The sequence below is a fragment of the Vicugna pacos genome, chromosome 15 (assembly GCF_048564905.1).
Source record: "Vicugna pacos chromosome 15, VicPac4, whole genome shotgun sequence".
Classification (NCBI taxonomy): domain Eukaryota; kingdom Metazoa; phylum Chordata; class Mammalia; order Artiodactyla; family Camelidae; genus Vicugna; species Vicugna pacos.
In genome coordinates this window covers 4,384,873-4,412,643 of record NC_133001.1, presented here as the reverse complement: position 1 = coordinate 4,412,643, position 27,771 = coordinate 4,384,873, and the positions used below count along the sequence as shown (strand labels likewise).

The following is a 27,771-nucleotide window of genomic DNA, read 5'->3' as shown; positions in this document are numbered from 1 at the left end:
ATCAGAGGTTACCAGAGGTGAGGGAGGGGGAATTGAATAAAGGTGATCGAAAGGTACAGACTTCCAGTTTTAAGTAAGTACTAGGGATGCAATGTACAACATGCTAATGAACACTGCTGTACGTTACAAATGAAAGTTGTTAGGAGAGTAACAACTCTCCTAAGTAACTCCTAAGAGTTCTCATCACAAGGGAAAAATACATTTTTTAAAAAACATTTCTTCAATCTAACACTCTCCCAAGTGAGCTATCTTGGCTGCCTTTTCTGTTTCCTTAATGTTGTTTCTATATGAGATGATGGATGTTCGCTAAACCTACTGTGGTCGTCATTTCATGTATGTAAGTTGAATCATTATGTTTAATACCTTAAACATATATTGCTGTCTGTCAAGTATATTGCAATAAAACTGGGGAAATATTTTAGTTCAATAATATCTTGTGGTGAGAATGGAATCTGGCAACAAGGGCAGACTCTGGAAGAGGCTTTTGAGCGGTTATCCTGGGAAGTGAGCTTGCATGGGACCAAATGCTGAGTAACACCTAGGAAGTTCACTTCCTTGGCTCTCTTGAAACAAGATCAACAGCCCCAGTTTTTATAAACATGAGGCCAGTCTCTGACTGGAGCCCAGTTATGGTTCTCCGTTGCCCAGACAACAGTAAAACTTGAGCTTAAGTAGAGCATCCATAGGGACTTTTTGCCTTGAGTTCTTAATGGTCCTTCTGAATGATGGGCTCCAAACCCCAGTTTTATTTATTAATCGTGTTTATTATTCACTATTTTACTCCTCGGACTTAGTTCTGTCTAACTAGACCCAGAGTCCAGGTTCTTTTCCTTGAGTAAGGACAACTTGTGCCTCTCCTAGCTCAAATTAAAAGTCCATTTTTTAACCCAAACTCTATGCCAGCTCCTTAACAATTCATGTCAATCCAGGATTCTCAGATCAGCATTTGACATACGGAACCATCTGGTCTTTAAGCAGTAATTCCACCACCGGCCACTGCTATAATGTTTGCCTACAGTGGCAGGAATATTATCAAACTGCCTGCAACTTTTATTGATCTTTCCTCAGTCTAGGCCACAGACAAATTGATTCGCCACTGCTATCCTGCTTCACGGGCCAGAACGGGGGGGGAACAACTTTCCTGAGGGCTGATCCAGGCTGAGTTCTGACACTAGTATTTTTCCACTTATTCAAAAAAAATCTGATACTATCTTTGGATGAGTTAGTTGCATAGCTTCTTGCTATAAAAAAAAAAAAGGAAAAGGAGACATTCTTTTTCACTCTGATGATACATGGCTTTATTTTCCTGGACAAGGAATGGTCTGTATATGCAACAGACCCTACCAGCTAATTGCAACAGAAAGAAGGGCTACAGATCAAAATATCTAACACTAAGGCTATTTCCTGGGTAAGTAGTCCCATGTTATTGCCAAGTTCATAAATGAGGAGACAACCGCATTGTCCAAGTGTGATTCTCCAAATTTGCTGTACAGAAGCCCTTTGTGGTTACTGCAAGTCTCTTTTCTGCTGTAAAGTGGGAATCGATGTGCTAAGTGGGCGGCGGGCTCTCTTACTCCACCTTGATGAGCTCTATTAAAACAAAACAAAAACCGTCTTACTTAGCCCCCAGTGAAGAATGGCAGCTAAGCAGGGGGAGAGCATAGCTCAGTGGTAGAGCGTGTACTTAGCATGCACAAGGTCCTGGGTTCAATCCCCAGCACTTCCACTAAAATAATAAATAAGTAAATAAATAAAAACCTAATTACCTCCCCACCATTAAAAAAAAGAATGGCAGCTGAATTCCAGGCACTTGCCAAAGATCACAATTCCAAGTTCATTGTCACCACATATTAACTAAAATGTCACCAAAGAGAAACCTGGAGTTGTTTAGAATCCATGCAGTCCATCTGAGTCCAGATATGACAAAATACATCTGTAGGTTAAGCTGATTAACAGACAGCTAGGCATCTGAGCTGAACTACACGACCTGCCCCCACCCTCCGCGTTCCAGTAGAATTACTTTTACTAACTCTTGTGCGTCAGAGAGAGGCCATCTTTATATGGAAGAACGGAACCCTCTGTGCGCCGTTTGGGTTTATATACAGGTGTTTACATTATTTATGACATTACACATCACGTGGCCTACCCATGGTGGGAACGTAAGTGATTATGTTTTGCTTTTTTTGCTCTGTTACTGGATCCACTTTACTGTAGCCTTGTAGTCTATATTTCTTTGTCCTTATGTTCAATTTATTTTCTCTTTGAAATATTTTACACATCCTGGAAAACCTTTCTAACTAGGTGTCTGGAGTATAACATGGGGCTTGGCACTTAGAAGGCACACAGTAAATATTTGTTGAAAGAATTAAAAGTGAAATACAAAAAAAAAGAACTATTATAAATAGAGTATAAATTAAGATGAAAACTTGGGTTTCTCCCTCACTTGGGTTCCTTCAATACTCCTGCATAGAGCTGGTGCTCATTCTGTGTACAGTCATCTATTACGAAGAAATTGCTCTTGTGCTATTTCACGGGAGTATGGTTTCTTTTTCTTACTCCATTATTTCCTCCTTGGAGACAGAGAGTATAGGATTTACTTCCTGTGTATTTTGAAGAGGGCTCTGCACACAGTAGGTGCTCAATAAATGCAAATTAAATAGAAGAATTATCCATGGCCTGAAAGTGTGACCCACCTTTTGGGGAGTGAAAGGGTTACTAACCCATAGTCCAGCTGCTTTTATCTAAAGCCAGCAGCACTGGTGTTTCCATTTGTATTTCATTAGCTTGCTCATCTTGGGTCTTTGTGCCCACAGTGGTGATGGCAGGCCCTAGCTTTTTCTCCTGGGCACATATCATAGGTATCTGTTGCTTTTGCTGCCCAGCAACCATTCTTCCCTTAATGCTATCATGACTTTCCTTTGCAGAATGAATGTTCCCCCACACCCAGTGCATGTGGTTCAGATGGGTTTGGACACACAGCCCAGGTCTGGCCAATAAGAGCATCCCATCCCCTGGGGCACAGTGATGGGTATGAGGATGAAGTCATGACCAAAGTCATAACCCAATGACTCAGTTCCAGGACTTGTTGGAACTGTTGGACACAGAAGTTCTCTTTTTCCTGCTGGATTTACCAAGATGATAGGATATAAACCTATAGCTGTCAAAGCTACCATACTGGAAAAACCTAACTGAATGAACACTGAGTACGTAAGAGCCAAGAGATGAACACAAAATGAGTGCCCTGATGACGCTGTGCCTGAACAGTCTGAATTGAATTTTCTGTCAGTACAATGAAAAGAATTCAAAGCAGCACAGAATTCTGTTCTCATCACATGGCCTCTTCCTAGACCACACTGAAGCCCCAAAGGCCGTATCGGAGGCTGTGTGCTTACAGAGCAACACCGGGACTGGAAACTAAAGTATCTGTGTGATCCTATCCTGAGTCTACCATGGTTCAAAGAAAAATAGCGTAAAACTCCTAAGCCAGGGGAAAGGGGTAGAATGTGAAGCTGGGTGAAAGAAGTTATAGACACAGATGCTTAAGTAGGGAGGACAGGGGGTCAAGCGCTGTCCAAGGTGGGAAGGGGGTCAGTGCTATGCATGGTAGGAACCGGACTTTGATGGAATTGTGCGTTGGTATTTGGAATTGGCTTTCTTAAGGCAAAGTGAAATGAAGACAGGAGACAGAGGCGTAGGGAACCTAACTGCAGGGGATAATTGAGGAAAATTTAAAAATAGTCTTCCTTGAGGTGATGTTTTCACTTCTTTCACCCACTGATAACCCATCACTGTTTATCCAACACGAGTAACATCCTACATTCTCACTCAGGCCCAGGAAAAAAGCTAGGAATCACCCTTGGGCCACTGTGGGAGCTCTTTCTTGGAGGAGGTGAGATGGGGAGAAGGAACCCTCCCCTAGGAACTAAGCACAGAGGTCTGCTAACAAGCCCCGATGGGCACACAGGAGCGCTTCAGGCCACAGCCCAGAGTGTCTGTCTTCTTTAGGTCAATTCTCTCGGCTTTCCACCCTCCAGGTTTTGCCCAAAGCTCTCCGCTAGCCCTTGCAGCAGAGTTTATGTTGAACGGGCTCCAGGGGTGAGGTCATCCTCGTGGAAGCTTTCCATATATGACAAGCCTTTGCTGCTGTGCCCAAGAGTGTTCCTAAGGCCCTTTCACTGATGCTGTTCAAGAATAAGGTCTTGGCTGGATTCCCACACTGAAGGGGCAGTGGAGCTTTGGTTTCTGAAAATAGTAGGTATTGTCCTTTTTGCTCCATTATGAAAGAAAGCAATGTTCTCTGTAGAATATTTGGAAAATTCAGAAAAGTATAGAGGGGAAAGCAAGAGCAATCATGCCATCATTCTATCAATCACCTACAGAAAATTAATTTCAAAATGTTGTATTTCTTTCTCACAGTTTTATGAAGACATGTATCTGTATATATTTTAGGAAGGTGGTATTGCCCTGGGGTTGGGTGTGGGTTTGGAAGTGTGACACCGCTCATTTGGAGTTCTGTGGCCTTCGGCACCTCCAAAAAAGAACTCCCGCAGTGGCCCAAGGGTTATTTCTGTCCTTTTCCTGGGCCTGAGGGGGAATGTAGGATGTTACTTGTGTTGGAAAAGTAATGGGTTATCGGTGGATGAGAGAAGTGGAAACATCACCTAGACTAAAGGTAGTAAGACTATTCTTAGGTATTCCTCAGCCAGTCCCTGTAGTTAGCTTTCCTACCCCTCAGTCTCCTCTCTTCGCCTCACTTTGCCTTAAAAAAAGCCAGCGGCATCGTACCAAGCACAACTGCCGCAGAACACAGTCCGTGTTGTCTACAGCACTGCCTTGCCTCCTTGAACAATCAAGCTTGCTAATTCCTAATCTAGTCCTCTACCTGTACACTATTATTTTAACTTATAAGTTTATAGTAAGTTATCTGGTAATAAAATTTCTAACATTCTTCTTTCCATTTTTAAAAATGGTTATTTCACTTATTCCAGATTAATTTTAGAATGCTCTTTTCAAGTTAAAAAAATGAAATTTTTATAGACGTGCATTTAAATCTACGGATTAATTAAAGGAGAGTTAGCATCTTTGAAGTATTAAGTCTTCCCCTCATGGAATACAGCCTACCTGTCTTTGCATTTATTTTCTTCATATCCCTCTGTAAAGCTGAGTTTTCTTTATGTAAGTCCTGCACACTTCCTGTTAATTTTATTCAAGGTGCTTTATAGTTTTGGTTGCTAGGGTAACTGAGATTCTCCACCAGCATCCCCAATCACAACTGGCTATTGCCTGTATTGGAAAGCTGTTTTAGGCGTTTTACATTTATCTTTTAGTGGGCAAATGTGCTGCTCTCTCTTATTAGGTCTAACCGTTTTTTCAGGATTATCTTCAGGTTTTTAGGTAGATACTTCAGTTTTCAGCCAAAATCTCTGTCTCCTTTCCGATAGTAAACTCTTTATCCTGCTTCAGTACATTGGCTAGGTTATCCTTTCAGGACACTGTTACATAATAGTATTTAAAATGGGTCTGTCTTGTTTCTGCCAATAGTATTTCTTTATTAAGAATGATGCTGGGTATCGTTTCAGAAGACATATTTTATCATGACAATGAAGCTTCTTTCTTTCCTAATCTATTAAAGGAGCTTTAAAAATAAAGAATAAATGTTGATTCTCATCTTCAAATGCTTTTCTTATTCTCTGAGAGCGCCCTGGGTCTTTTTTTTTTTTCCCCTTTTGACCTACTTCTGTGATACATTATATTAGTGGATTTCTTTTATTGGGCCAACATTACCTTCTCAACAAACTCGCCAGATGCATCATGGGCTATAGGGTTGGGCAGACCTGGGCTGCCGTCCCAGCCCACCACTTACTAGCTAGGGGGTCAAGGACAGGTTCTAAACGGGGATGTGCAATAAACGCTGGCAGTCATGACACATTATTCCTCCACTATGTTGACGAATTTGTTAACGCTTTTATTTAGGAAATTTGTATCTGTATTGGAGATTGGCGTGAAATGTATGTGAATATAATTTAGTGAGTTGTGTTCACAAAAACGAACTATGTTGGTTTTCTTATTTCCCTGTGCTCTACAACACTTAAAACAGCAAGAGATATTTATATACTCATGTCCACGCAAGTACTATTCACAATAGCCGAGAAAGAGAGGCAACCCAAGTGTCAATCGGCAGATTAATGGATAAACAAAATGTGGTATATACATACAACGGAATATTATTCAGCCTTTAAAAGGAAGGAAGTTTTGACACATGCTACAGCATAGATGAGACTTGAGTACATTATGCTAAGTGAAGTAAATAAGCCAGTCACAAAAAGACAAAAGGATTCCACTTACATGAGGTATCTAAAGAAGTCAAATTCATTGAGACAGAAAATAGAAGGGTGGTTGCCAGGGGCTGGGGGAAGCGGGGAAAGGGGAGTTGTGGTTTAATGGGTGCAGAGTTTCAGTTTTGGAAGATGAAAAAGTTCTGGAGATATGTTTCTCCACAATGTGAGTACACTTAACACTACTGAATTGTACACTTAAAAATGGTTAAGAAGGCAAATTTTATGTTATGTGATTTTCTTACCACAATTAAAAAATGGCATGAGAGTTGCAAGTTTGAAAGAACTCATTCATAAAAGCATCTGGAGATAATACTGCACATGTTTTCCCATTTCTTCATTGACTGTTGGTCTTTCAAGTCTTCCACTTAAGACAAATTTTGATTTCATTCACATGTATAATTTTTTTTACTAGAAAATCATATATTTCATTGAGAAGCAAGTTCATTAGCCTAGTTAGTTACATGTAAGGCTTTCTGTTGTACCCCTTGGTTTGTTTCTAATTTTTTGTATATTTTTTCCTCTTTGACTACTTTATTGTTTTTTTCAAAGAAAGACATTATGAATTTATCTACCAAATCTCCTATTTTCAAATTCAGCAATATCTGCTTCAATATTTCTTTCTTTCCTTCTGGCTTTCCTAGCATATTCTGTTATGCTTTTTTTTAATTTGATCCAAATGTTTAATTCATATCTTTTGATTCCTTCTAATTAAATAATTAAAGCATTTAAGGTTCTAAATTTCTTTCTGTGTACAATTCGTAGACAGTCTCGAAGCTTTAATTTGTGACACTGCAGTAGCATTCATCTCTAAATAAAGACAAATGGCTACGTATGTAGTTTTAATTTTCTTACATGCTTTCTTTCTTATATGTTCTAAGAAGTAACCTCCTATGATTAGTTTGTTAATTTTAAAATTATACAATCTTTAAAATCATTAATCAAACTTTGGATAAGTCTGTGCATTTATTCCTATCTTACTGAGTGTCAGGCACTATTCTGGGAGCTGAGAATACAAGTGTGAACAAGACAAAAGTTGCTGTTTTCAGAATATACGTTAGATATATAAGCTAGAAATGAACAGGACAACTCTAGCTAATGAATGACAGTGCTGTACACAGTAAAGAAGGAGATGTGGTAGAGTGACGGGCTGGGCGTGTTTTAGATGGGGCTGTCAGGGAAGACCTCAGCTAACTGCCAGATCCCATGGGCTCATCTTGGTCCTTAGTCCAGAAAACCTCTCCTGAACCATTTGGTACCATTCATCTCCCCTTTTTAAAAATTGTTGCTTTCCTTGGTTTCTGTGATAAAGAGAGTAGTAACTTATCTTGTAACCACTGTCTCTTGGTTTCCTCCCACCTCTTGGACCTCTCCTTTCAGCCATTATTGTGGGCACATCTTCCCCTCCTGACAACCATCTGTCCTGGCAACCAGAAGCAGGGCTCAACTGCTGGCTCCCTCTGCTCTTGCTTGTATTCAGACCTCTGGCACAAGGTGACACTGGGGTGGCAGCTGAGGCCCAGGACACAATGTCTGGGTCAAGGCATTCTCACAAGGTGGAGGTTAGGGCACAGGCCCAGCTGGCTTCTAAGGACACTATTCCAAGGAAGGGCTGAGCGAAAACAAGGAAAGAAGTACCATGCTGACTGAAAGGCTCAACACAGTGCTAGAAAGCAAACATGGTCCCTACCTTTACATGACATGAGTGTACATAACGTTCAGAGACACGACTCACAGAAGACAATAAGAAAACACTACAAAAACCAGCCAAAAAAACACATTCCAAGTTGTGGGAAACAGGCTATAAATGCCACTGGAGTTCAAAGAAGGAAGCCCTCAGAGTAAACTGACCAGTTTGAGAAGACACTGAAGGAGGCAGAACTTGAACCAAGCCCGAAGGAAAGCAGGATTAATCACCAAAGGACATGAAAGCCCATGGTTATTTGGTGCGACTTGGCTGGATTCTGGATCCAACAGGCACAATGAACGATTCTGGGCATATCCTGTAAGTGTAAGGCCCTGCTTCCAACCCCAAGTAGGCAAAGGTTAACAAACTATTCAACCCTGGAGGAAGGAGTGAAGACTTCTGTGAAGAGGATCAAAGTTCTCTTCCTCTTCTTTCACCTCAAGAAGTAGTTGGAAAACAAAAGTGGGAGGTTCAAACAAGAGTAGGAGGGACCTGATGGTGAGAGAGACTGTGAACTCTCTTTAGGTCCTGGCTCTGCTCTGGGTCTTAGGGAAAATGAGTAGAAATTTGGAATGTTTCTTCTGGCTCTTGAGGCTCTCAGTTTCTCAGCTCAGAAGATCAGGGCAGACCAGAAAAGATATCTGGAGCTGGGGCCCAGTCAGTGATTGAGGATGTGAAGCTCTAGCTGGAAGTTGGATGGGGCAGAGGTGGGGTAGGTGGAAGCAAAGGCACCTCAACTCTAACATTTTCAAAGATATAAATAACAAGTACTTGAAGTATTGACAGCATCTTATAGCTCTGAGTTGCACATGGAGTTCATTCTGTCCTCATTTGAGGTAGGCATATTAGGCTGGTCCCATTTTATAGATTTAAAGAAGTCTGGGGTGCTGACTTGCTGGTGAATGAACAGCTGGACCCAGAGCAAAGTCTTAAATGTTCAACCTGGCACTTCCTTTCAAGAGGAGAATGTTCCAGTGGTCCTGATCCAACAGGCCTTCTCTGTGCCCCAAGCAAAGCTCCTCACAAGAAGAAAGAGCCTTGCCTCTGAAGTTCCACTCTGGGCTCACAGGTCTGAAAGATCCTTGAACAAACCTGTCTCCAAATCCAGGTGGGGTTAACACACTGAAATATGGCAGAGATGGGTAGGGAGGAACAATACCAACTGACAGACTGTTTTCTAGGGAACGACACCTGGTCTGGTCCTAAAACTGGTCTCAAAGTCCATGCGAAACAGACCAAAGTTGCAGGATTCACTGAGTCTTCAAGTCAGTAAAGCTTTGCTCTTAGCCGTCTCCATTCCTGTTAATCCCCACATGAAAAGTTTCTCCTTCTACTAGGGTAAATGAAACCCAGATGTGATCAACAGTCAAAGGGGACAGGCATTATGACTTTAAATTCTGGGGTGCCAAACGAAAGTTGAAACCCTTGCCTCTCTTGCAACAAATATCCACCATGACACGGGCCCCACTAGGGGATGCTTCTTCCGTGCTGCCTTTTAAGGTATCTGGTACCCAAGAGAGCATTATAAAGGCTTCAGTGGTTTCTTCTTCCTCTGGTGGCATTGAACTAGGAGTACCTGAGAGTAATCATCTGAAAAAACCCAGCCCAAGCCTGGCCCCCAGCAAAGCAGCTTCACCAGGCCCTGCACCTGGCCCAGGGCACTTGGGAGGGCCTGTGCCTCTAAAGCCAACTGGGATACAACCAGAAACTGCTTCTCTCTCCTCACTCAGCCCAGACCAGCAAGCATGGCACTTGTGTGGCCTGGGAGAGTGGAAAGGCGTTCAGCAGCCCAGAAGTCAGTCTCTTCACTGAGCAGTTGTTAACCTTTCAATATCAGCGTCTTTCCTTGGGTTTTGTGGTCTGAATCCCTTTTATTCACAATATTCCTTTCCCTACACCTCTGGCTTCTTTTCTCTCACTGGCCTCCCAGTCTCTCTGCTTCCTTGCGGGCTGGCTTGATACCACGTCTCTTCCACAGAGGTAGGGTGAAGTGAGACACTGAAGCTGGCCTGTGCAAAGTGCCTCTGCTGTGGCTAGACAGGTGTGAAGAGGGCTTCTGCAGACTGATTTCCTGCACCCGCCCATCCACTCACTGGGACTTCCTGTGCACAGCTGCAGAGGCAAGACAACGTGGCCATTCGGTACACATTAGGTGATCAATGTGGTTGCAATCTATGATACAGTTCACTTTGGTTCAATGAACACTTGCTGAATGTCTATGATGTGCAGAGACATGACAGCTCACAATTCTTACGTATAAATGACAAGTACAGAGGTTTTCAACCCTGGCTGCACTTGAGACTCCGAGCAGATTGAAAGAAAAACCAAAACCAAAACAAAACCCAAACAATGTCTGAGGTCCCATTCCAGAGAAAGGGATTTCACTGGGGGGTGGGGGGGTGGTGCCCGGGTACCAGCATTTTTTTAAAAGCTCCCCAGCTATTTGAACGTGTAGCCAGGGGTAAGAGCTTTATGTGGTCGTATGTAGAAAGTTTGGAATAAAGGTTACATTTAGACTTTAAGCAATACAAAGCTAATGCAGGTTTCTGAGCAAGAGGAAACATGAGGATGGTTGTAATGGGGGAAAATTCTCCGGACTATAGTGGGCAAAACAGACTGGGGTCAAGAAACACTAAAAACAGAGACCCAAACAAAGCCTTAGTGCACTAGTTCAAGTAAGAGATAAAAAGGTCCTAAACTAGGCTGTAGCCTTGAGAATGGAAAGGAGGGGTGAGTTTCCTGGAAAGAGCAGGGCCAGGCAACTGTAGGACTTTTAAGGGCAAGACGGAGCAGTGCCGGCTGCAGCAGGGGAAGGAGGGCAGTGACAGGGAAGCACCCTTTGCCTTGCCCGGACCCATCTAGCCCCACGTTCCCACAGACTCCAAAAGTGCAGGAGAAAGAACTTCTGGTGTCTTTGGAGTTAAGTCCATGAGAAGAACAAGGATACAGAGATCTGGTGCTTTCAGGGGCCAAGTTCACGGGCCACTAACCTAAGCAGTAAAGACTGAACATACTCAGGACAAAAAATTTAAAAACAAAACATTTGCAGATTTTTTTCCCCCGAAGAATTTTGATACAAAAAGAAATCATTCTCCTACCCAGGGCATTTACTCTTCAAACAATATTATTAATTTCCAGGCCACCTTAGAACACTAGGCTCAGCTCATAGAAAAAATACAGAATCAACTGCAGCTTCAGACATCTTCCTGGACGTCACCTAAGTCAGAAAAGAATAGCCAACACGATGAAATTAGTAGAGTGTGGTGGCATGGGAATACAATCCTTTATCTGGAGTGTAACCTGGCACTCCGAACAAAGGTGCCACTATCCTCAGCTGAAAGCTTTTCGGGCACAAGAAGGAAGTGAATGGGATGACCCACTTGAGAAAGCACCAAACAAACAGAGATGACTGCACATCCCTGGAAGACAGCAACGGGCAGAGAGAAAGACTGAACAATCAAGAGTGAACCGGGACACACCTTCAATGCTGGTACATCTCAAATTCCACTCCCCTCTCACCTTTCTCCAAATAACCAGACCTTTTAGTTAACCTGTTTAGACCATGTTTGATCCAACACATCATTCTAGAGCACACACACACACTATATATATATGCATATGTATATATATATAAGTTAATTGTTATTTTATTGTAGAAGAAAAAATATCCTGAAATATTTGTTAAGTAACAATAATTCCTGACAAAATCATTCCTCAGGGTTTTCGAGCCTCACCACCTGGTCAGACATAGCGAGCTGTCTGTCTCTCAGCCTGGTAATAAGCTTCATTAATAGTGCCACAAACCACAGAAAAACCCAAAGGTTTTCTAAATGGCTTCCGAATTTCTGCATAGATGCCCTTAATTAGTCCAAAGGTAAACAATAAACAAATAGGCAGAGAAATTAGAAGGATAGCTGAGAGAAAAAAATGTTAACAACGGGTGAATTTATAACAAAGGGTATATGAGTGCTCATTATAGCATTTTTTCAACTTGATTTTTTAGTTACAGGCAGACTGAAAAGTTGCTTCAGCATGATCGTGCTGTTTTCCAGACGTGCCTAAAAAACACATTCGAGTATTTCCTTTCAAACCAGAAATAGAAAATCAGTCCTCCCCCAGGTGATACTCACTTTCTATTCTGCCTAAACAAGCTTCCAGAGCTTTCTGGAAAGTTTAAATTAACGGGCTACAGTACACTGATACGGTGTTATAGTTCTTGGCAGGTGTTTGACTCAAAAGCTCATCGAAGGTCTGTGATGGTCACTGCTCTGTCCACAACAGTCGCATGGCTGCAGCTCTGCAGTAGGGAAAAAGGAAGAAAGGGAAAGTCCCGGAAAGTTCTGAAAGGTCATCTTTGAAAACTCCTTACTTATAATGCTCACTCTGGCCGGTGGTTCCCAGGCTGGCAGCCAGACGGCTACTCAAATGGCAGTTACGGTAAAGGGTCTGGGACTTATTACTTCTACCAATCCAGACCTGCAGACTGAATCAATGTAGGCCCAAGCACCTTCATTTGTTTCTCCACTGAATGTATATTCTGGAGTCATTCATAAAATACATACTTAGGAGAACTGCTGAACTCATTGCGGCTTTTGGGTAACTATGTCAGCCAGACAGTAAAGCACATCCACTGTCACGCGGGGAGTGCTCCCTTCTGACTGGCACACGGGGTCTCCACGAATGAAAGCCTGGGCTGTGCGGGGGGTTGTGCAGCCCGTTTCAACATCTTGGTACCTACACACTTACTACATTCCAAGGCAGACTAACCTATTCGTGACCAGATCTGTCAAAAAGTTCTTTCTCACTCTCAGCTGAAAACTGTCATTCCACAAGGTCTGAAGTTTTAGTTCTGAGAGTCACATGAAACACCGTTGATAGCTTTTCATAAAACAATTCTTCCAACACTTACAGATTCTCAGATCCCCTCTGGGGTTCTCTCCTAAACAACCCAGTTCCTTCTATGTGACAAGGTTCTAAGTCCCTTTTCCATACTGGTGACTTTTCAGTGAATCCAAAAGAAATAATAATATTCCATGACCTGCATGGAGTGAAGCAATACTATCACATTAGATTCGAGGGGGAAAGTGAAATGTGCTTAATCTTACCACAGTTGAAACTTTAATTCACAGAGTACCACTTGGGGAAAAAAAACTTCCTAAGAAAGTCATAAAAATCCCTGTTATCTAAGCAAAATTCCAAAAGCAAATATACTTTACCTATCTTAAACAGCTTTTTTCCTTTGAATTCAATCTCTTACTGAAGTGCAGACTTAGCAACTGATGTAGATAAAGACGAAAACCCAACATTTAATAAGCAAGCCACTGCACGTGGTACTTTCTGTGATTCCTTCATTTAACCCTGTCAATAACCCTATGAAGTGGGTATTATTATTATATCATCTCCATTTACAGATGAGAAAGCTGTGGTCCAGGAAGGTTAAGTAACTGGATCAGAGACACACAGTCCTTAATAAGCAGAGCTAAGACGCAAACCCCTCCCTGTCCCACACTGCTGCCCCCGAACGTCTACTAGGGAGATGTGGAAAAGCAACTGACAAGGCTGATCTTCTACGAGGGTCAGAAAGGGCAACACGCCTCGTCAGCTCTGACTGCCCTCCCTGCTTGCAGCACAGCTCCGATTTCTTCTACGTGGATACCTACACAGAAGAGGGGCGGCTCCTTGCTGTGTGGATGAAAGCCCTTCTGGCGACAGGAAGAAATCTCTTCTAGTCCGTGGTCAGTTAGTCTAAAGAATCCAGTTCTGAAACAAGAAAAGGCAGGTCCAGAATCAAGCAAAGGCGTCCCCTCAACCACACACACACAGAGCAGGGCACAGCTCATTGTGAGACAGCTTCACAAGTGCGCCAGCTCACAGGCCTCTTCTCTGGGGAATGCATCAGAGTTAGAGAGCTCATCGCTTCCACCACGCTAGTTTTGCTGGGAGAATTCATAGTTAAAAACCAGGATTTAGAATAAAAAAGAAGTTAACTTTAGGACGTAGTTTATGGATTTTGGAATTCTCTAATCTGAAATCAATCTCTTGAAATTCCTACTGCTTCAAGTCAAACACTTCAAATTTCGTGTGTCCCTTTCTTAGAAAAGCACCTCGGTCATTGCTGTGACACTTTGTAAACCAGTAGACCAGGCTTATTAGGAATAGAGAGCTTAAGAGGAAGCCTTTGGAAAAAGCCAATCAATACCACAATCTATATATTTTATGGAGAACAAGGTCTTAAGAATGGAGACCTTTTCCTGAAGCTTTTCCCCTACTATCTCCTTGTGAAACCCTGAAACGCATCCTGTGTACTTACTCCTGGAACTTGGGGGAACAAACGATGGCTATCGACTCCGGCAGCATCATCTGGTAGGAGCAGTGAGTGTGCAGGTCAACACTGGAGAGGAAGGCAGTCTGTGTGGGATGAGTCTGGGAAGAGAAAAAAAGCCAGGGACCCCTTTAGTGAGAATACACAGCCAAGCCTGGTCCACGAAGGAAAGCAGAGCCAAATAATTCTCAGTAACTTGCCATAATCTCCTTAAATACAAAGCCATTAGCAGCCCTGAGGAATAGATCTGAAGTTCCTAGTAAGTAATGAACTTCCTTCCCAGCATTGCAAACAAGTATAGCTTAACATGAGTCTGTGAAGAGACTCAGTTTCTAACTGACCACCAGGACTTATCTGGCTCCTCACAAGCTCTCTCTACACAATGTCCTACTGGAACAGAAAGCACATGCTGCCCAGCACTTCAACGTGGTAGGCGTCACGGGCTGCACAAGCCACAGTCCGCTGAATGATTCTTCTTCTGGACATACATGTTAAAAGGTCAAGTATGAGTCTGGGGCTCAAAAGGCAAAAAAAGCCAAAGATATGAGAGAAAGACGGTGACTGGGATTTCAGTGGGGAGTTAAATCCACAAAGGACACTGTCTTATTTGGCAAAAGGACTAAGATATTGAAATTTGAGGGAAATCACCATCTAAATTCATTAAAGTTTATCTTTAGTTTATGTACTTTCTTATATGTGTTCTATGTCAAAGATAAAGGTTTTGAAAAAAAATCAAAACAGAACACGTATTTTCACACTAAACCATAAATCAGGCAAACTGTCTCTCAACCTGGCTATTCCTTAAGCCACCATCCCGTCTCTTTCCTTTCCTCTAGGGCTACACTCTTCAAAAAATTAGTGTATACTTCACTATCACGACAACCTCAATCTCCATTACTTCTATTACTTCTTAAACCCTTATAATCTACTCCCACCACTGCCTAAAAACCCCACTAAACTGAGTTCATCAATTATCTCATCAAATCCAACAGGCTCATTCAAGCCTTCATCATTCTGGAGCTCTCCGCAGCGTGGGACATAGTTTAACATCCTGAAGTTTCTTCTTAAAATGTTCCTCCTCCTCTGGCTTCGGTACCTTAATGTTAGCCTCACGCTTCTCTTACATCTCTCTGCTTCATGACTGACTATTCCCTGTGCTCCGCTAGGTGGCCTGTCCTTCAAGCTGTCAGGGAATCTCTTCTTGTTCTCTGCTCTCCTCCAGTTCCTAGGCTTCTAAGGTCAGCTCTACACAGAGGTTTCCCAGTTCCCTTTCCCACCTTGACCTTGTTCCCAAGTTTCAACTGCCTGATAGATACCCCCACTGTCTGACCAGTATCTTAAATTCAACAGACTCAGAACTGAAAACACCATTTGCCCCACTTTCAAGTAAGTTCTCCTACTGAAGCCTCTGTTTCTGCTTGTGAGATGATCACTGCCTGAAATCTCTTAAGTCATCACCTTTAATCATCATCCTCTCTTACTCACTCCCCACATGCTCTTATATCCTACATTTATCTCTTCCTTTCCAAATATGCTGCCATCACCCTAGCTCTCATCATTATGAGATGTTATTACCACACTAATCTCTTAAATGATCTCCCTGTCTCAACCTATGCACTAAAAAGCAGAACTATGCTGTCTGTCCCCCCCAAACCCTCCAGAACACTGTTCCTAATGTATCATGTTAAAGCTTATCCTCTACTGTTTCCTGATAGGAACCACAAACCCCAGCAAGCTGGACCACTCGATGCTCCACGAACGCAGTCAGCCTAGTCCAATGCTGTCCCCCCCATACGGAACTTCCCCCTGGCCCATCTTGTCAGAATTCTAGTAAATCACCCCAGGTGTCATCTCTCCCTCCTCTGAATTCCACAGTGCTGTTCGCACCTCTTGAGGCACTTGCCTCACATGAAGAGCTATGACTTGTCTATTTGTCAATCTTCCTTGTGAGACTAACATCATATCTTACTCAAGTTTGTATCCCCTGGCAGATAAATACAAGTTTTCTACCCCCATGTACTATAATGGAGGACACACAACAGAAGGCAAATATCTGTGAAAGGACACAGGGGCACGGGACAGCCTCACGGGTCAGTATTTCCCAAATTCTAACAGACAAGTACGTGCAATCTTCTCAAATCCAGAAATGAGCTGACTTGTTTGAATGCAACCCTGTCACACAACATGAAAAACAGCTTGGTCTATGAGAATGAGGGGTTGAAAAGGAACAGAAAGAAAAATTAAGAAGTAATCTCTAGAGTGGGGGAGAGTATAGCTCAAGTGGTAGAGCACTTGCCTAGCATACATGAGGTCCTGGGTTCAATCCCCAGTACCTCCTCTGAAAATAAATAAACAAATCTAATTACCTAACCCCCGCCAAAAAAAATTTTTTTTAAAAAAGAAGTAATCTTTAGAGATGGAATTATGGTTTACCTGAATATTACCAGAAGACTGTATACGATATACAGACACTTGAAAATCACCTATATTGGTGGCCCTTCTGATTTATATAAAGGTATATGCTGCTTTAAGAAAGACCAATGTAAACATCTGAATTAACTTCCTTGGCTCATTTAAAATGTTTTTATTTATATGCCTTTGAGGAACAGCATTCATATATAGTAAGGCATAACCTCTACAGTCAATGTCCACATATGTTCTAGGCTAGCATCCTATCCTCATTCACGTTCACAGGGAAACTGGGACTTTAGGGAAACAAGTTCACTTTTATTACCTTTTTTTAAAAATTAAAAAGCCCTAAGTAGTTTCCAGAAATCAATACTGGAGTGCAAGCAGTTAAGTATGCTAGAGAAGTCAAGTCTGCATCCAGCAGAGGGAAAAACAGTCAGCTAAATAATCTAGCTACAACTCACTTTGCTCCAAGAGAAAAGCAAGCAGTGTGTTTATAACATCATGCGAGAAGAGGAGACGACCCCTCGGAGAGCCCGGAATTGCTTACATGAATCCAGCCCAGTGTGATGAGACCCTGCTGATCCTGTATGAGGAAAAGCTCCTCTTCGTTCTCCGTGTTGCAGTAATCGGACCCAGCACTTTGCTTGGGGATGAGAACGTGGGTAATGGTAAACTCATTCCTCATCTGTCAAATGAGAAAACAGCTCGTCACAGTCCCCTGGTGTTTAGGCAGCCCCCATCCGTCAGCATCTATACAAGGGAAAGCCCTTCCCCCGGTGTGCGTCTTCTTGGGAGGTGAGTCCTTCAAGTTAGCGGTTCACACCCCTGGCTGCCCACGCGCACTGCCTGGGGCACTCGGCAAAGCCACAGATGCTCACAGCCCTGTGGGAATTTCCTGCTGCAGCCAAACAGGTCTACTCGTGGTTCTTGAGAAGCTCTGGGTACAGCACCATTTCTCTTCCTTTGTTATGTCTAAAGTAGTTTCCTTTTACTGTTTCTCTAAGCCCTTCCCAACCTTTAAGGTTCAGTTTGAGTCTATTCCACTTTATTCACTAATTTATTCAGCAGTTTAAATGGGTTCTTTAAGCAACTCCATGTAATGATCCTTCCTTCCTCATAATTTGCAGTGTTTGGTTTTGTTTTGTTTTTAGTAAGTCAGCATGCTGCTTAGCTCTTGGTGTGCATCTCCCATCCCTCCTAAGTGCTCGGGTACTTTCTGTGTATACAGGCTATGTGCCTTACATAGTTCACGTTCCCAGGTCCTATCATAAAGCCGATGCTCAAAAACTGATAGACAGGATCTTCCTACCAAGTTTAGAATTAGGCATTTCCTAATACTAATATTAAAATCATCATTCCAATTCAAGGGACTCTGAAAATCAATCAAATACAGGGTAAGCAAATTCAAGGTGACATTGCACTATGCTGTCCATGGCGCCTTTGGCAGAGGGATAGGCACAAAGGGTAACGGATCCTGGGTATCTTCTCTGAGCGTCACAGGCCAAGAGGGAAGAAACAGTGTCAGCTCAGGAAAGCTTTTTTTTTTTTTTTACCAGTTTTCCACAGAGAATTCCACAGGTCTCTACTCCCCGGGCAGTGTTGGCACTGGCCAGCTGGAGAAACTGGGGGCAGAGCTTCCCAGGTACCACCACATGGCGCAGTCCATCGATTGTGGGGGCTGTGATGGAGAAAGAAGGAAAGTCTGAGTCCTGGGGCAGAGCCTCCCCAAGCAGACCTCTGAGCAATGCCAGATCACTGGGGTCCCCCCAACTGTAAGAAGTAAATGGCAAAAAAAAAGGGGGGGCTGCAAAGTCTCTCCAACCTCTGGCCACAACCATTGGGAGTACGCTATTTCAAGAACAGAAAAGAGGCTTTAATCATTCAAGTTAAGACAAGGGTAAACTACCACTTAAAAGAAGCTTCTGAGCTGTTCAGGAATAACAGTGAGAGACAATCCTGCCGAGTACATGGGGAGAACCTGAAGGCCAGGCTTCAGAGTCCAGCACCCCTCGCCCACTCTTACACTGTCCTTTCAGGTGGATCTTTTGTAAAGCTGAATTCCTTAAATGACTACTTGAAAGACAATTCCTAACAAAAAGATTTATTCTAATAACCAAGGCATACTCAACATTTTTCTCAGATAGCTGTTCACTGGTGAGAGGAGGAAAGACTCAACAGTTTTTATGGCTAGACTGAATTATCCCTGACTACATACAATATTTACCTTGCGTAAGCTCCTTAAGGATTAGGAATGTTTGCAGGGCAAGCACAAGTCAGTAGCTCTCTTTTATCTTTTAAAAGGCAGTTGTTGAATTACAAAGTAGTACTATAAATGTCAAATTTCCTTTACAGAAGGTCAACAGTGGTCTCTAGTTCACTGGACATTTCAAATCTCTGTATAACTCTTAAGAGCTGAAGGTCTGACTTTCAAGGATATTATTAGCTCTTCGGAAAATCGACCTGGCTCAGGTAAGTTATATGGCTTAAGCTAAGGCCACTATATAATACAGCTGTGATAGAACACAGCATGGTAATACTGATCGATGGATTTCTGTGACCAGAGCCTCATAAATGGGTCATGGAGGTAATTTTAGGCTGAATCCCCGAGAATGACACTCTGCTTGGCTGAAGCTGAGATGGAAGAGGACGTGAACAAATGGACTCACTACCTGCTGAGTTGCTCAGCGCTCCGGGTTTCAAGGACCTGTCCACTACAGGTGGCTTGGCAGGCCGTACAGTTGTATTACAGTCTGAAGGCTGCGTGGATATGACAGGCGCCATGGGGAGGACATCGAGGGGGGGCTTCTCCAAGTCAGGTATCAGTGGGCCACCCAGGCCAGGGTCCACCTTCCCAAACTCCTGTACAATTTTCAGTCGTTCTTTCTCGAGCTCCTGGTTCCGGATCATCTCCTCAAAGGCATGGAATTGTTCCTGCTCCAACTGTTGCTGCTTCTGCTGTGCAACCCTCTGTTTTTCCTTCTCCAGCTCTTGCTGGATGGCTACGTTCCGGGCGAATTCTTCCGCTTCCCTCTTCTACGAAGAAAGAACAGGAGTTAGGCTAACACTTTACACTCAGGGGATTTCACACCTTAGGAGGACGAGGCTTTCCAGCAGGGAGATTTCCCCAAATGCGCTTCTGCTGTAGCCTGATTTCCTGACACACAATTCATGCTTCCCTCAGTACCTCTACACCCACTCCTGCCTTTCTGAGAGTCCCTGTAAACCTATTCTTCAAGGACAGTTAAAGTCCCCATCCTCTCAAGACACTTTCCAATGACTCTAACTAATGCATTTTCTTCTCTACCAAAATCCCAATGCAACTTACTGTCTGCACCTCATAATCTGTGCCACACAATTTCATTCTCTAAGTGCGCCGCCTTGTATACAGTGTTTCCCAAGTAAGGCTGTGAAATAGAACCAAATCCCAGCTTACACCTGCTCTGGTGGGAGTCTCTATTCAATTTTAACCCAAAATGAAGCCTCTGAAATTTTTCTGGTGGTCAGTACAATATAGAGTAGCATTTTAACAAGAAATATCAAGCAACAATCTGCTTCATGAAGGTTTTCACTCATTCGGTACCTTAGAAACACACTGCTGTGTACCTCCCTGCCAGGGTTCAGCATCAGAGTCCAGAAGAGAGCTAACACAGTGCCACAGAATACCGTGGGAGTGCCTGCAGTGTGTATTCTCATCTGCCACAGGCCACTGACACTGCCTTGGGAGTTTTTCCATGTGCTTTAACTGAGTCTTACAAACAAGAATCACTTGAAAATAGCTTGGAAAAACACCCCAATTATAATAAACAGGTATAACCTGTTTCAAATATAACCAAATGTGAATCAAATCTCCCCAAATTCGCTGAGCTAAAACCCCTCTGTTTTAGTGACAGTTTTCTTTGTTCTTAGGTTCTCACTCTAGACACAGCAGACAAGCAATAGATTTTCTGTCCCTCAAGTCATCTTCTTGGACAAGCAGGCTAAATCTGTACCAAAATCCTCAGCTTAAACACCTTTCTTGAGTTTCTGGCCTTTGTCCAAAAAAAATAAAACATTACATTAAAATCAAAGGATCTACTGAAATGTCATATCAGAATCCTAGGGCACACAGCCTAAGAAACCAAAATAATTTCCTTTTTTTTTTGCTGTTACATACTCACTTTTTCTTCATTATATTCTGCATATTCTTTGGTATATCGTTTTAACAGTTCTGCCTTCAGCTCTTCTGCTTTGGGAAATGCAATCTCCTTTAATTTCTGAGACACGAAATCAAAAACTGAGGGTTAGAATAATTCCCAGCTAATTAAGTAGAGAAGTAAAAAGACTTAAGTCAACTTGACAATGGCAACAATGTTCCTAAAAACATTTAAATAATTTAAATTTAAATTTAAGTTAATTTAAAATACCCCCTATACCATACCTGATACTTCATGACTGATCTAATGAAATGGCCTTATGTCCTATTTGCAGGTGTTGATGCTCAGATGCAGACACGGCTGCTACTTGTACCTAGCAGTTAGTCTGTGCCGCCGTGAAGCTTTTAGATGGCCATCAGTGAGTGTGAAGACTCACCTTTACTGTGTCTTTCTTTTCAGGGATGACAGCTGATTTGTAATCTCGATGCTTTGGTAGTTTCTCAATAAAGAGCCTAAGGGAACAGATCAGAATGATTGTGATGCAAAGAAAATGTCCAAATGTCCAAAAGACTCCGAAACAATGCAGCTCGCTGATCCCACTGCGACTACGTGATGGGTCTGCAGACATGCATGGCTAACAGGCACACCCTGACAGCCCACGTTCCCCACCCATCTTCAGCCCTGTAAGGACCAGCAGAGTGTTTTCCTCTTCTCCCAAATCAGGTGTGCCGCAGCAAACACTAGACTCCTACTACAGAAAAGATGGGGGGAAAAGCCTATCCTGTGCCCAAAAATAGACCTCTGAAGAAGATTCTTTTCTTGTTGGGACAGTGACAGGCTTCCAAAGGAAAAGGTTTCTGTCACAAATCATTCTTCAGAGAACGGTTTGGCAGCCAAGGGCAGGAGGCTAAGAGAAAAACCGTGTTCTTTTACTAGTCTTAGCTCTGTGTGACTTTTAATGTTGGCTTTTTTCTTTAGAACTCATATTATTTCCAAGAAGAATACTCCCTGCATCAGACTAAGCACTGAGATGCTTAGATAGTACATGTGCTGTATGTGTGTAACATGTGCGTGTTACACGTGTGATTGCATCATCATCTCTGAGGAAAAATGCTGAGAGAAACACGGCGCTAGATTTTCTCTTTCAGTTCTTGTCCTTGGCTGGAAAGCTCAGTGGGAAAAATAAACTGAATCAATTCATAGACCTCTAACATTTATGATGTCTATTTGGGGACAGTGAAAACAAGCAGAGATTCAGTAACTTGTCATAGTCAAAAGTGGCGAGTTCAGAATTTCAATGCCAGCAGGCCAGCTCCAGTGTCTACTCCCAGCCACTAGATCATACTGCCTCCTCATGGCTCCTGGGATGTCCAGAACTGTTGGAGGGGTTCTGAACAAAAATGTCTTTTAATTGAATTAAGTTGTAACAAACACAAACTGAGACCCAAAACAAATAAATTAAGGGTAGCTTGGCCACAGCCATGAAATACTATAATATAGTTGGGATTAAGTGACTCTCCTACTTTCTGCCCGTGGGTAGGAGTAAATGAAGGGGGAAACCTCAGTAAAGGGAAAGAAGAAGATCCCCACCAAAGCAGACCCCTCAACAGATACGCTGTCCTCCTTCAGTTCTGTATTAGTCACGTGAAAATTTCATTTCAATCCAATTTGACAAGGCCTCTTAGGCAGGGATGAATTCCAAGCTAATTCTAAAAAAATCTTTCTTTGGGTTCATGAAAAATGTATAAAAGTTTCCCTGAAGTCCATACTTGAAACAAACACAGATTCATTTTCAACCATAAAGACCTGAAGAGGATATTAAGATAAATAAGACAAAGGTCTTGTGTTCAAGAGATCTGTAATTCAGGGACTGTGAAGACCAAGGTACGTGTTCACTACCTTCAACAGGCTGAGTGTTCTCAACTAATACTGCCATGCCATTTAAACACCATGCTTTATTTTCACTTACGCTCTCAGCCTGAAGAACTTTAAAGTTCCCGAGGGCCAGAGATTTCTGTGTCTCATGCTTCTTTGTTTATTCCTCTAAAGCCAGCACAGTGCCTTGTATGAAGAGGCACTGAATACACAGCTGATGAACAAAACTGTCCTAAAAAACTTGGATGAGCTGAGTGAAAAAACAAAGTGTAAAAAAGTATAATAATATATAACTTATGTGTAAGAACGGGGAAAATTACACAGAGGCGTATCTTGGAGATATTGCAGGTTTGGTTGCAGACCACTGCAATAAAGCAAATGTTGCTATAAAGTGAGTCACAGAAATTTTTTGGTTTCCCAGTGCTTATAAAAGTATGCTTACACTATACTGTAGTCTATTTAGTGTGCAACAGCAGTATGTCTAAAAAAGAGCATACTTTAATTAAAATACTTTATTGCTGAAAAATGCTAACCATCATCTGACAATGCAAGGTTGCCACAAATCATCAATTTGTAAAAAATGCAGCACCTGCAAAGTGCAATAAAATGAAGTATGCCTGTATGTTTGTATACGTATTTATTTATTTTGCTTATAAATATATAAAGTAATGCAGGAAGTATATACAGAAACTAATAAAAGTAGAGGGCAGGGGAAATAGAGCAGATAATACAAGACTGAAAAGTGAAACTTTTCACCAAATATACCTTTTTTCCGTTATTCTGATTTTGAACCATGTAATGAAAACTAGTTTACAAGCAAAGATAAAACTCCCAGACCTGAACATGAATACCTTTCTCTTATTTCAGTAACTGCAGTCAATTTTCTGAATGGGGACATATGGGCAGAAGGGCCTCCTGAAAACAGAATGGGCAACATAACCCATTGCCTGTACTGGAGGCAAAAGGGCTTCGTGTTAGGACAGCAAGCTGTGGAGCCACTGTGTTTAGGTTCAAATTCTGACTTTAACCACTTACTAGCTGTGTGACCTCTGGCACCATCCTTCAGTTTCTCTCTCTCTCTCTCTCTATATATATATAAAAATTATAAATATGGAGACAAACTAAGACTACCTGAAAGGGTTGCTAAGACACTAAAAATTTTAAAAAACAAATAAATAAAGTGCTGAGCACAGTGCCTACCACATAGCCAATATCTACTATATGTTTATGTGATTGTTTTTACCAATAAACAAAAATGTAAGCAGGAAGAAAAGGTGAAGATGTTAACAGCAGGGTCAGAAATTTTCTAAGCAGAGACTAGCTGTGGCCCAGATGTATACTGTTCTCTGGGTTATATCTGGTTGCAGCCTAGAGAGAGGAAATATACCAAAGCAAACAAAGGTGCGTTGGCAAAAACACAAGCAAAACAACTCAACAGAACAACAGAAAAAGGGAGATACACAGAAAAGTAAATACAAAAGGTAAGTAACTATTTAAAACGGTACTCAACTTTACTTATAAATGAAGGAAATTCAAAATGGGATGAGATACCATTTTCATCTATCAGACTGGCAAAGACCTAAAAGTTGATTACAACCAGTGTAGGCAAGGGCAGAGAGAAATAGGTGTCCTTACACACTCTTAGCAGGACTATAATTTGATAACACCTTTCTTCTTAGGGGAGGCAGGGGAGTGGGAGATGAGCATTTAAAATTTTAAATGTCTACACCCTTGAAACTCACAATGCTACCTCTGTGAGTATAGCCTACACAATAACACAAAATATATGTATGACTATTCAATACCGAATTGTTTGCAAAAGTAGGGAAACCTGAAAACCTAAATGTCTATCAGCAGGGGATTATTTAATAAATTATGGTGTACCCAAATGTGAAAAACAACATAATCACTCACTCATTCATTCAACAAATATTTATTGAGCATCTACTACGTGGCCAGACATTACTGTGGGGATTTGGCAGTGAATGACTCAGTCACAGGTTCATTCCCATCAGAGTGTACATTACAGTGGAGGAACAGACAATAAACAGAAGAAAAAGTATACAGACAACCAATGCTAGGAAAAAGTCATTAATAGAGAAGGAGACAGGAAGGGACAGCGGAGGAGCTGACATTTTAGATAGGGCAGCTAAGAAAGGCATCGCTGAAAAGGTGGCATTTAAGTAAGGACTGGAAGAGTGAGCCATGAAGAAGTCTGGAATAAGACTGTTCCCGGCAGAGGAAAGAGCCCTAAGGTAAAATGAGATGGATCAGCATGTCCTGATTTCAGAAGATACAACTGTTAAGAAAGCAAGTCACAGAAAAGAATGTATTATACGATCTCAATCATGCTTTAAGAAAAAAAGATAAACACATGGGCTCACGTGCTTGCACAGGCATAAACACGTTCTTAATAAACACACAAACACAGAGGAAACGTAACGGTGATTACCTCTGGTGAATGGGAATTTTTTTCACTTTAATATTTTCCTTGCTGTATGGTTTGAAAAACATTTTTAATCAGGAACAGACATTAATTTTACATAAAAACAACTACTTCAAAAAGTCAAGCAGAAATTCTGTAACATGGATGTATTAAGGGCTCTAATTTCTTCCAATCTTAAAAGTTAGTTAGCCGAGTAAGCGTGATCACAGATGAAAACCCTCTGCGGTCCATAACCCCCAACCTGGGGGCCAGCATTTTCTATGCAGGTGACAGACCACTTCCAGAAAGCAGGTTTGTATTGCGGGAGGCTCACAGCAGACCGGAGTTGCCTAAGTCCTCTGTAACTCTCCTCTCTGTGGCCTAGTCAATGACCATAAAAAGCTGTGAAAGAATCCACTGCCTGGATTATTGTCTGTGCTCACCATGAAAATATGTACTGATTTAATATGCTGAGGCTCCTTCTTCTCTGGTGGGGTCTGCAAAAGGCAAAGCATTCCTAGAGCAGGGAAAGTCTCTGCGGGGGGAAATGTGCTTGAGATCATTAGGACACCTCACTACTTGAGGGAAAAGAACAAACATGCCTTTTAAGCTCCTGAATTAAAGTACCCACAAAAGGTCTAGCACAGTGACTCAGTCATGGGGGGAGGCAGAGGAGTGGTGAGGCAGAGGCCTACCCCTCTCCTTCCTCTCTCCTTAGTCATAATAATTGCCAAAGTGAGCTGTTCTTACTGACGGCAATAAACCAAGGAAAATGTGGTAGAAAAACAGACCAAGAATACTGAGCTAGAACTTTTTTTGTACCTCCCAGGCCTTGTCAGTTCACAGAATCAAAATTAGGGTCTTGAAGATATCTGCGAGAAAAATGAAGGTAGCTACATTTATTGATTCAGGGCAAGCCAATCCAACAAAGTCCCAAAGTAAACCCCAGATCTGACGAATTAAGTGAATGTGCTGCTACCTTCTGCCCTCCTCTCACTCGACTCTCCTCTGTGCCAGGCTCATCACGTTTAATGGTCCTGTGGGCAGAGCAGCTCACACAGGGACAGACTCCCTGCACAGGTCTTGTTAACACTGATATGCAGATCACTCAAAGAAATACCATATTACCGAAAAATATCAGTGCCTTAAGTTTCTGTGTAGTCTTAATCCTACTACCCTCTTGCCTATTTAGGGGTTTACTTCTACACTGATCGCTCTCTTTTCTGTACCATCAGCCTCTCCATCTCCACAGTATCCCTTCTATCAGCAGAAAAAAAAAAATATGCTCTAGAATTTCCCACCTTAAAATACACATACACACACAATCATGTACTCCCTGCCCGCCTTCAATTACTTTCTCAGGTTTCCACTTTACTTCCTATTCAAACTTCTCCAAAGAGTTTTCTCTGTCAGGGCTTGGCACACTATGGCTAGTAGGTCAAATCCAGCTTGCCATCTGTTTTTGTAAATAAAGTTTTACAGGAACATAGCCACACCCATTCACTCATGTATTATCTATGTCTTGCTTTCACACTACAGAGTGGAGGTTGCAACAGAGATTAAACTGCCTGCAAAGCCAAAAATATTTACTATCTGGCCCTTTTACAGAAAAAGTTTGCCAATCTCTGGACTATACTCAGGGTCTCTATTTTCTTATTGTCTGTTCACATTTCAATCCACTCCAATTTAGTGTCTCTTTAATCTTCCAGTGAAATTGCTTACCAAGATTACCAATCACATCATGACATCAAACCAAATCCTCACCCAGCTGACACAGTTGGCCACTGTCCTGAAAATACTGACCTCTTTTGGTTCCCATGACACCATTCTCTCCTGGACCTCCTCCTGCCTCCCGAATCTCCCTTCAAAGTCCCCTCTACTGGCCCCTCCCTCCACTAAGCAACCCTGGGGCTCCATCCTACGCTCCCTTTCTTCTCATGCTACAGTCTCATTAGCAAGGTTTCTTGATCTTATTGTCCTGGATCCTTCTGACATCTGATGAAGCCTCTGGATCCTTCTCAGAATAATTTTTTAAAGATATAAAATATGAAGGCGTACAAAAAAACCCAAATCTACTGTAATAGTTTTCAAAATATTAAAAATTATAATATGTGCTTATTTATGTATTATAAACACATTAAAAAACAGGATCTAGTTGTAGGTTTAACAATTGTGTACTGTATATACAATGGAATACTACTCAGCCATAAAAACCGACAACATAATGCCATTTGCAGCAACATGGATGCTCCTGGAGAATGTCATTCTAGGTGAAGTAAGCCAGAAAGAGGAAGAAAAATACCATATGAGATCGCTCATATGTGGAATCTAAAAAACAAAAACAAAAACAAACAAACAAACAAACAAAAACAAAGCATAAATACAGGACAGAAATAGACTCATAGACAGAGAATACAGACTTGTGGTTGCCAGTGGGGTGGAGGGTGGGAAGCAATAGACTGGGATTTCAAAATTGTAGAACAGATAAACAAGATTACACTGTATAGCACAGGGAAATATACACAAAATGTTATGAAAACTCACAGAGAAAAAAATGTGACAATGAGTGTGTATATGTCCAT

General features: G+C 42.0%; 1 protein-coding gene across 2 annotated transcripts in view; it reads right to left on the bottom strand.

Annotated features, from left to right (window-relative positions):
* Positions 1-1,278: 1,278 nt before the first annotated feature.
* LOC102544222 (STAM-binding protein) overlaps positions 1,279-27,771 on the bottom strand; it is a 32,117-nt gene continuing 5,624 nt past the window's right edge. Inside the window, exons 3-11 of one of the 2 annotated variants that reach the window (XR_012058885.1) lie at positions 21,326-21,401; positions 20,914-21,009; positions 19,426-19,789; positions 18,310-18,434; positions 17,304-17,441; positions 14,333-14,445; positions 13,683-13,782; positions 12,153-12,319; positions 1,279-1,590 (exon numbers count right to left, since the gene is read on the bottom strand). Coding sequence is in view for 1 of the 2 variants with exons in the window: in XM_006218999.4 (XP_006219061.2) it covers positions 12,263-12,319; positions 13,683-13,782; positions 14,333-14,445; positions 17,304-17,441; positions 18,310-18,434; positions 19,426-19,789; positions 20,914-21,009; positions 21,326-21,401 (1,069 nt within the window). In the remaining variant the exon portion in view is untranslated. Of the gene's footprint in view, positions 1,591-5,944; positions 12,320-13,682; positions 13,783-14,332; positions 14,446-17,303; positions 17,442-18,309; positions 18,435-19,425; positions 19,790-20,913; positions 21,010-21,325; positions 21,402-27,771 lie in introns of those variants that run through there. The other variant, XM_006218999.4, reaches the window with a different exon arrangement.